At 36.4% G+C, this 10,491-nt stretch overlaps 1 protein-coding gene across 3 annotated transcripts; it reads left to right on the top strand.

Annotated features, from left to right (window-relative positions):
• The first annotated feature begins 208 nt into the window (after positions 1-208).
• LOC108329415 (signal recognition particle 9 kDa protein) lies at positions 209-8,598 on the top strand. 3 transcript variants are annotated; one of them, XM_052872238.1, is made up of 6 exons: positions 209-529; positions 620-885; positions 2,417-2,553; positions 2,809-2,877; positions 8,002-8,095; positions 8,320-8,598. In XM_052872238.1, exons 3-6 carry the CDS (start codon positions 2,482-2,484, stop codon positions 8,394-8,396), a joined length of 312 nt encoding a protein of 103 aa, XP_052728198.1. In that variant the 5' UTR covers positions 209-529; positions 620-885; positions 2,417-2,481; the 3' UTR covers positions 8,397-8,598. The 3 variants fall into 3 exon arrangements, with proteins under 3 accessions (XP_052728198.1, XP_052728199.1, XP_052728200.1); XM_052872239.1 differs by having other exon boundaries at positions 620-892; XM_052872240.1 differs by lacking the exon at positions 620-885 and having other exon boundaries at positions 210-529.
• Positions 8,599-10,491: the final 1,893 nt, after the last annotated feature.

The raw sequence follows: 10,491 nt of genomic DNA, 5'->3' as shown, positions 1-10,491 counted from the left end.
AATCTTTTCATAAAAATTAGTACTCTTTTCTTTTATTTGATTTTCTCTTTTTTCTTTAATTTTGGATTAATACTCTTTGTCCAGTGCTCCTGGACTCTTTGGGCTGTTTGAATTGAAGCTGATTAACATTTGGACCACTGCTGCCACCACGCTTGAAGTTGGTGCTGATGCCACTGAATTGGGCCGTCTTAAGCTGGGCCGCGAGGAAGCTTTCTGCACCGCTGCTGGAATGCACTGAATTGGCGCTGCTGGCATAGACCGGGTTGATTACACAAGCAGCAGCTGCCTTGGGGGTCTCTTCCCCTCGTTTTCATTTGAAGAAAGAACCCAAAGCTAGGGCAAAGCTAAAGGTGAGAGAGGAAAGCTCCCAATGTTCAAGCCATTTAGCCAGTGCTCCAAACGTCACTGACCGGTGGAGAAGAAGAGCTGACCGGAGCTGCCACGTGGATAGGATCGACGGTCAGAGCAAAGCAAGGAAACAGATAAACGGTAGCCGTCCGATGATGAAGAGAAGAATAAAGCATCACAAGCAAGTTTCCTCTTTTCCTTTTTTTCATTTTCTCTTTTCTTTAGACCCGGGGTTTTCTTTATGTAAATAGACACGGGTGGTGGGTGACAGGCGCCATTCTTAGCTCTAGGGAGTGAATCGCGGAGGGTGACAGACTCCACGAACGAGTGTGTGAAGGGTGACAGACTTCACTCACGAGACTTGGAGATCACGAGAGTGAGAGCGAGAGACAATTCTTTAGTTTCATAGAGTAGAGAGCGGCGGGTGACAGACACTGCGTTATAGGTTTATCGCTTTCATGGTTTATCGCGCTTTTCTTCGATTCTAGATTTCACTGAGTTGCGAGGGTGACAGGCCGTGATTTTCGGTGATTTCTGGTATCATGTACTTTTATCTTCAATGTTTAATGTTTAATGCAATTCTGATTCCTTTTATGGATTCTTTTGATTGGTTGATAATAGTTTAGGTTTTATTACTTGATTTCATTTGCTGTTCACGATAAGTTGTTTCTGGCAGTTTGTTTTCATTGAAAATTTATAGGTTTTTAGAATTAGATTGTATGTTTTAAGTGCATTTAGACTAGACTGTGCATTTGATATTGAATAAAAGCTTGCATCAGACTCAAAATTGCTATGGTTTGGTACAGAGAGTATACAAGAGGGTATGATTTTACAGGATGTCTTCCTGAGTTGCAAGTGAATACTATTCTGCACTAATCTTTGCTTTTAGGTTTCTGATTCATGGTTTTAACCAATGAGTTTGTTCTGCTCCTTAGTTAGGTGTTACTTGTTAAATTGTTCTTCATTTTAGTTTGAGCATTCTATCTGCAACCTGTAGGTCTAGTTACTTGTTTTCTATTTTTTTTAAATTGGAACTCTTTCTCATAGATTAGAAATTCTTTTCCATGTTAATTTCATTTTTTTATGTTACTGTGGATTGGAAATTAAAATAGTTTTAGTTTAGATTTTTCTGTATTTTCAATTTCAGATTTTATTCTTTGATCATGATACACAGTCTTAAGTTTTGTTTCAGTTGTGTGTAAATAGTAATAGATCCAATTTAATGAGTGACAGTTAAATAGCTTTTCATATAGGATGTTGTTCATTTAGAATAGTTTAGTTTTGACATTTTCTCTTTTGATTAATTTCATTTTTTTCTTTTAAACAGTTTACAGATTTTAAATTCTCTTTTCCTTTATAAATTTCATTCTTTCATTTTTATTTCCCCACCTTGCATTAGTTAATAGGTAGTAAATGAATAAAATACAAGAGTTAACTTTAATTGTACTGAGTCCTTGGATTGATACCTAGGTTGACCCCTACATTAGTGGAAAAACTTAGTTGGTTCTGATTTTAGGTGACAAAAATCAGTTTAACAGTGGGTTTTGTATTTTTAGCTAGTCACTTGTGAGTGTGTGTGTGTGTTTTCAAAGTGTAGGCTTAAATGGCATGCAATGTGGCATTGGTGGGTTTTGGATCCCTGAAGGAACTTGGTACTTCTTGAATGGCTTCTCTTGTCATGTTCCTCTCTTTTAATAGGGTAACTTGCATTGTTCTTTGCATAATTTACTAAGAAAGTAGGGTTGTAGACAAATCGAGGATCGATAAGAATGAGATATCTTCAATATAAATCTAATTTGTTTTTTCTGACAAGTTTTTTATTTCATTATAAACGTGAGTTTCTATTTTTACCAGAGAATGTGGATTGGTTCATTCGGTTGATAATATTTGTGTGAAATTTCGGGAGGTGTGAGACTATGCATTTGAATTTGTTGTTTTTTTAGTTTTGTTGACATAATGAAATTTAATTGCTGACTTTAGATCCTAATTTTTCATCATATGTACACTTTGTTATCAATTTAGTGACACTGGTTTTTTATATTTTCATTTTTTTCTCATTGATATGCAGGTGAACTTAGTTGACCAGAGCTTGACAATTGGCAGAAAATTGTTTCGAAGTATCTGTCTGGTGTGATGGTTTACATAACTAAGTGGGACAAATTTGTGGAGCAATCCATTCAGTTGTTTCGTGCTGATCCTGACTCTGTAATTCTATACCTTCAACGTTTTCTCGTTTCTTAAAGTAACATAACCCTGACAAACTTCATTGAGACTTTTGTTTTATTTTACTGTTACAAAAGCCTTTAATTGGAATATTTGCTCTGTTTTCATATTCACTTGGGCAATACTCAATTGATTTTTTATAATTCAGTTTCTTGATTGTCCAAGTTATCCAACTTGTCCTTCTTGTTCTATTAAAACGTACTGAAAATGAAATTTCTTCAATTGTATTTGGAGCAGACACGGTATGTCATGAAGTACAGGCATTGTGATGGCAAGTTGGTACTTAGGGTCACTGATAACCGGCAGGTATCAGTTTGTTTTTCTAGAACAAAACAAATATATATTCAATGTATTTTAATTTTTAAATGCCAGTCTTTTGTGCATGTTTGAGATTGTAAATGTGGATTAACATGAAATCATAATTTGATTCTTCTATACAAAATGTGTTAATGGGTTTAAAGTGTTCAGCCAAGTTTATCTGCTGAGAGATAGAGTTAACTTGTTTCCTCCATCCAAAATTACATAACAGTTTATTAGTTAACTAGAGAGTTTGGCAATCTTGCAGTTCATGGTTGTCTATTTTTTCTGCCAACTTAATGAATGGCATGATCCAATTATTTTCTTTGCTCCCTAATGAGTTGTGTGCCATGCTGAATTGGTTCCATGGGTGAATTACTTTGGATTGTTACTCCAAGGTCGTATCACCCATTTTGATCAAAATACCCTAATTGCTGCACGACCCTTTCCTAATACATGATCCCTCTCTCTGCCTTTGTTTGTTCCTCTTTTCCCTTGTAATTCTCCCTCTCTACTCTAACCTACTGGATCCTCTCTTTCCTCTTGTTTTGTGTTCTGTTCTCCTTCTAAAGTTACTGTAAATGTTAAAAAGGTGGAGGTGCTTGTAGAATAAATTACACTAATCAGTCCTAAGGTTATGTGAAATTACACAAGCACCTTCTGCTTATTAACATCTACCTTATAGGGGTAGACGGTGTAATGCTTTCAAACAATTAGGGTGGTTACTGTAATGTATAAAGAATGTTAGTATAATGTTTTTTAAACAATTAAGGGAGGTGTGCAGGGATGGAAAAATTCAGGAATGTTTTTTGTATTTTTAAGAGGTGGTTAGTGCAATTTACTCTACTATTTATTTTGTTGTTGATGTGATTTGAAAGTTGAGGTTTGTAATCTAGTGATTATTTACTATCTGATTATATTAGTATCTCACTTTATAAGGTATTTGGTTTGGATAGAGGATAAATGGACTACTCTTCTTCTAGGACTATAAACACCTCATTCTGTTTTGCTTAAAGTCTAAATTAGTTCTTTTGTTTTTTGGCGTGCATCAATGTCATGAACATTGCCTGATTGTGTTTCCAAATAATTTGGAATGAAATATGAGTTTAAGGCTGATCAATGGCCTAATTGGACATTAAGTTAATGTTTTGTTGAATGTTTTGTTCTCCTCTGGCATTATATAATTTTAGAGAAATGTTAGCAATACACCAAGGAATTCAACTTGGGATTGTATTGAGACTTGGAAAGGGGATACAAAATCGTAAACCATGGAACCACAACATGATGCATAAGGTTCTATAAGATATATAAAATTCGTACAAATGCATGTAATATAAGGGAGAAAAACCCATGTAACATTTAATTAAGGTTAAATTTATAATCACATACTAATAAGCATATGAAAGTCAGTGGCTAAACCCCACACAAAGCTCATTTCACAAGTCATAAATAACAAAGCAGCATAAAAATGACTGTAGTAGTGCCAAGTAGCAAAACACAACATTTGAACTCTTAGACTAGACCTCTAAAATAGATCATCCAAATTGAAATCATAATTGCTCTAGAGATCCTTATTTCTTCCACAGTAGAGAATCAATGGACCAACCAAGCCGAGCAGCAGAAGTAGAGAAACCAAACAGAGAGTCTGCAACCTCAAGCACACAATAAAGAGCTCTGGTTGCAGTGGTTCATACAATGCATTTTGGGGGCCTGGTACGAGATGACACATGTTGCAATAGAGTTTGAAAAGGATGTGGTGATGTCAGGTCAATGAAGGTGTTTTTCTCTGTTGCTAGTGGGTTTTATGGGCTTAGGTTTACAAGAGCCCAAAATGAAAAAGAAACTTAACACGGTTCCAAAAGTTGGCTCTCAAAAAGGATCCACACAAACTTAAAAGCTCTCAAATTCCACGTTTTTTACACAATAAAGGCATTTTTGACGTCAAGCTGAAATTGTCTAATGGTGAATGGCTGTAATGGAAAAGAGAAGTCAAATAGATGTCATTTTAGTAATAGGAGGGGAGGTGTCAATATAATCTTGGCCATAGATTTGTGTGTACCTTTTGGCAACCAGTCCAATTTTATAACGACCAATGGTTCCATCTTGTCTTGTTTTAAGAGTATACAACCATTATCACCAAACAATTGATTTTCTAGCTGGAAGAGGAACCAACACCTAAGTACCACTACTTTGAAATGCACACTTCTCCCTCAATCATTGGTTGTCTCCACTCTGGATGGGATAGAGTTTCACCGTGTGACTTAGGAAAATTAATAGAAGATAATGTGGATATACAAGCATAGTGTATGGTGGAAAGTTGATGATAACTAAGGTTTGTATGGTGCAGACGAGGGTTAATGATAGAATGTATACCTTCTGAACAAAAATAGGCCGATCATTTTTAGAGGAGACCGGATCTAGTGCAGGAAAGGTTGATGGGGAAGGATTAGGCATGTCCTCCACTATACCTATGAAGATCAGAAGAGAAAAGTCGATACCATTTTTGACAAGGATTATATCCCATGAAGACACATTTAAATAACCAAGGAAAAATTTATCTCAACCAAGTGTGATGTTTTGTACAATAAAGATTGTACAGAGGGCAACAAGGAAAAAAGGACACAGCGGGCTACCCAATTCTTAAGGAAAGATGATGACATCCAATTAATGAGATAGCATGTTCTAAGGATAACATGTCCCCAAAATTGGTGAAGATGACTATGAAGAAGTACCCAAATAGTATGAATAAAATATATGTTTTTGTTTTTGGCTTCTCCTTTTTGTTGAGGATTATGATTACACGAAGTCTGGTGAATGATATTATTTGATAACTTATTGAAATTGGCTCGACAAATATTCACATGAGCATTGCCACCACGAAAAAAAGTTATGCATATATAATATTGTGTTTTTGATTTCATAAATATAAGTTTGAAACATAGAAAACACTTTCGATCATTCAATAACCATGTCTAGATATATCTAGAATAACCATAAAATCCAAGTACATGTAGAATAACCATCAATAAAGGTAACAATATTTAAAATAAAAAGGGGTAATAGTATGGGAAGGATGCCAAATATCAGAGTGAATTAAAGGAAAAAGAGACAACTTGTTTATTAAGACAGTCAAGAAAAGATCGAGGAACATGTTTACTTAATTATGATTCACATTTCAAAGAAGACAGACATTGCCTTTTGCAATTTTGTCAACCTGGGATGTCTTAATTTTTAATGAATCATCATTGATAGATCACCGAAGCACATAGCCGTGGTGATGGAGAGAGGTAGTAAAAGCCATGTGACTCAAATCTAGCATCAATTGTCTGGTTTGATATCCGATCCTTCAAGGTAACATTATTTTTAATAAAGTTTAGGATAATATCATGGGAATTGGTTAAATGGGTAATAGAAAGTAAATTAGGAGATCAATTACGGGTATAAAAACAACAAAGTCAACTGTAAGGTATGAGAAGGGTTATGTAGTACTTATGCTACAAGCTTGTGTTTGTGAACCATTAATTGCAGTTATAAAAGGAAAATTGACAACGGTAGTAAAGGAAGAGAAAAGAGAAGGATTACTAGATACATGATCAATTGCACTGGAGTCAATGACCCAAGGACCAAGGGAGGGAGATTGAGAGAGACCAGTGAATGAATTACGGTGTGTGCCACCAAAGCAGTGTTACTGGAGGATTGGCATGTTGCATACCATAAAGTGTTTAAACATTGGTGTAGATAAATCAACCAATAAGGTAGGAGCAACAGGTGACTTAACAATATATGGTTGGGCAATATTGTGTGATTGAGGGGTTTTCCCATTTAGCTTCAAATACCTATCAATTGTATGTCCAATGCGATGACATAACATGGTTTGCATTTTGGATGATGTTTGTGGATGAATTGGCACGATGCGATCACAACCCTATATTTGCTGGAAAGAGTGGTGGTTGTCAAAAACTCATTGGAAGTTGTGCCTAAATAGTGAAAGGGAACCTGTGAAAGGTTTGCAAAAAAATAAAAATCCTTCAAAGACAAATGGGTCTACCGGACACATTTCCGAAAAACAAGATCTTATGATAAACTTTAGAAAAGAAAGAAACATTGAGCTAAGACCGTGTTTATGAAGCAACGTGGGTGTTTCAATTATATCTATCTAGAAAAAGGAATGAATGCAATGAATAGATGAAATTTGATATCCTCTGAAAATAAATATGTGATATGGAAATAAATAAAAACATTCCTAATAATACATATATAATCTAGATTATGTTGATTATATAATATCAATTTTGTTGGAATAATAATTAAATCTGTGTATGCTAGTGTAATCACTAAGTCTAAAGTAGGGAGTAGTGTGTTGGGAAGTCTCTTCCAACTATACCTAGTTCTGTTCCTAGCAGTCAAGTACAGTCCTTTGATTTTTTCATCTCCCTAGTGTATCAGCTCTTTATTGTTATAAATAGAAGACCATAAGAGGGTCCTTTAAGCCCTCCAAAAGTGTTTTCTCTGTTTTTAATCTTAAGTAACTCCATACTTCTTTAACTACGGCAATACACGTGAAGTTACCCATTAATGTTTCAGTTGGGTTGCCCTTTTAATTCGGGTGGTATATAACTCTGCCAATAAAATTATTCTATCAGATTCTCTAAAGAAGAATATAATATGCATAAAAGAAGCTTAAGATTAAAACAGAGAGGAAATATATTTTTGAGGGCTTGAAAGACCCCTCTAATCATCTTCTATTTATAATGATAGAAATCTGATATAATGGGAAGATGAAAGATCAAAAAAGTTTACTAGATACCTAGGGACATAACTAGGTACAACAGGAAGCAGCTCCCAACACACTACTCCCTTCTTAGACTTAATAATGACTCTAACATTATAATTATTCTGACAAAGAAAATAATATACTAATAAAATTCTCATGATTGTTGGTGGTGAAAATTTAATTTAGCCGCGTATGAGCTCTCATTTTAATTAGCAGAACAAAATCTGTTATTCAATGATTTGTAATAATTATATTCCTAGCAATTAGCATCATTTTCCATTGTTTTATGATTGACTGCCTCTTACATTATTAGCCTCGTAATCTTAATTTCTAATTGTCAATTGTTGTACTTTTTACAGTGTCTAAAGTACAAGACAGACCAAGCACAGGAGGCTAAGAAGATGGAAAAACTGAACAATATGTTCTTTGCTTTGTTGGCCCGTGGTCCTGATGGTATGTCTTACTCTAAGCTGTTAATGTGATGATGCTTTAACTACAAAGACTTCTGTGCAACATTCGTGTTATCTATAAAACTGGTCAAAGACAGATTCTTTTGAGAATACGAAACCACTCAGTGCAATATTCCTTTATGGTTTACATTGATTGTGTTTTGGATATTCTTTCTTGTCTGGTGCTGAGATTTCTTTCTACATTCTCCATCACTTGTAATTCTGCAGTTGATCTATCAGAAGTCACTGGAAAAGAGCAAATGGATGCTCAACCAAGCAAGAAAGGAAGAGGAAGGAAGCAATAACTTGCTCTTTGCGAGACATGATGGTTTTGAGTCAGAGGACTTTCTAAGAATTTGAACAGTTATACTTTTCCCGATCTAATTATTACTTCTTCAGATTCTATGATGAAAGTGGTTGTATATTGAAGTTTTGAAGTCTGAATTTCTGATCTTTTGGAAGTCTTGAGTATTACAGAATTTAGTTATGCCACCAAGATTTACTGTGCATCGTTACCGTTATTGAATCCTTTTACATCTATCCAATGGTGCAGCCAAACCACTGGGTCAGCAGTTCATCATCAAACTAGAATTTCCTTAGTAACTTAGCAATTACAAAAGGAAAATGATACTCGAACAACCAAATTTGACAACATTTGAACACGGCACACGTGTCAGCGTATGAGCGGTCCACGTTTTAGGGTGAAAAAGCTGCTGCAATCTGAGAAAACCTGCTTGAAGTGTGACGTGGCGAGGGACGGGCACGGGCAGTTTAGGGTGAGCGTTCGAAATTTGAAATGATATTCGAACTTCGTATAGAGAGAAGCGGCGCGAACATTGGAGACGCTCAAACGTGACCTAGACAGAGAGACGAGAGAGTTGGAGAAAGGGTTGACGAGCGACAGAGAGAGAGAGACCGAGTCCTTGCTGGAGTGTCGCCGTTCACTGTTGAAGGCCGTGTCGGAGAGATCGAACGCGTCCAGCCCGTTCCGTTTGACGGCACCGCAGCTCCGACATCAAGCGCTCGACGCGAACACGGCATCGTGTTTCCTCCGTTCCGGCCCAGCGACCTAGGGAGGCGTTGAAGGTGTCGCATCGTCCCAGGTGGTTCCGTCCCTGTCCCGGAGTGCCGCCGGAGGTTCGCCGGAGTGTGGGCTGTGAGGTGGACCAAAAAGAGGGGTTTTCCGCACTGTGAGTTCCACCGACACCTTAGGCAACCGTCTCCGTTCCAACCGCCACACGTCGTCTTCACTGAAGGTTGGTTTGTTTTTTGATTTTTCAGTGGAATGAATGTTGAATACATGGATGATGTTGTTTTTGGATTGGATTTGGTGTTGTTCTGTTACTCATTTTTATACAAGTTCTGTGGTTAATCTTACATTGTTGCTGTAATTCTGTTCGATTGGTAGTCATGGACCTAGTTGGCCTTGCTGTCAAAAAATGGAATTTAATAACCCACTTCATTCGGGTTTGGTAGCAGTGATGTTGGTGAACCTAGGGTCCTAGAGAATGTATATTTATGGGAGACGATTTTGTTAATAAAATGTTAAGAAATTGTTCCCAGATTACTTAGAAGTAGCTGAAATGAGGCAAAACAAACAAGCCACCCTAAAATGAGAGTGATGGACGTAGGTGGTCCTGGTGTGCAAAAACTGGAACCCAGGTACCCACTTATATTGCCTAACGTACCATTTCTGTTCCTGTAGCTTGAGTGTTTGAAAATGTTGTTTTATGTGGCACGAATTATATGAAATAATGTTAACATGAGTGTTCCCAGATTACTTAGAAGTAGATAAAATGAGGGAAAACAAACAAGCCACCCCAAAATCAGAGTGGTGGACGTAGTTGGCCGTGGTGAGCAAAAACTGTCACCCAGGTACCCACTTATTTTGCCTAAGGTACCAGTTCTCTTGCTGTAGCATGAGTGTTTGAAAATGTTGTTTTATGTGGCACGAATTATATGAAATAATGTTAACATGAGTGTTCCCAGATTACTTAGAAGTAGATAAAATGAGGGAAAACAAACAAGACACCCCAAAATGAAAGTGATGGATGTAGTTGGCCTTGTTGTGCAAAAACTGGCACACAGGTATCCACTTATTTTGCCTAAGGTACCAATTCTGTCCCTGTACCATGAGTGTTAGAAAATGTTGTTTTATGTGGCACAAATTATATGAATTAGTAAATGACTATTATTTTTTTGTTCTCTTTTTTGTCGTGGTTTAACAAATGCTGACAATGTTTGTTATGATTTCCAATTTGTTGTTTTAGTTGATTGTGTTGGTGTAATGTAATTTCAGTTTTTGTGTTGGTGTAGTGTTATTATACATTGAATTCTGTGTTATTTTGATTTGGTTATTACTATCATGTTGGTCACCTCCTGTCTAGTTCAAATATCTGG

This window comes from Vigna angularis, chromosome 2 (assembly GCF_016808095.1).
Source record: "Vigna angularis cultivar LongXiaoDou No.4 chromosome 2, ASM1680809v1, whole genome shotgun sequence".
NCBI classification, from domain to species: Eukaryota; Viridiplantae; Streptophyta; class Magnoliopsida; order Fabales; family Fabaceae; genus Vigna; species Vigna angularis.
This window is presented reverse-complemented; position numbering and strand designations above follow the sequence as displayed.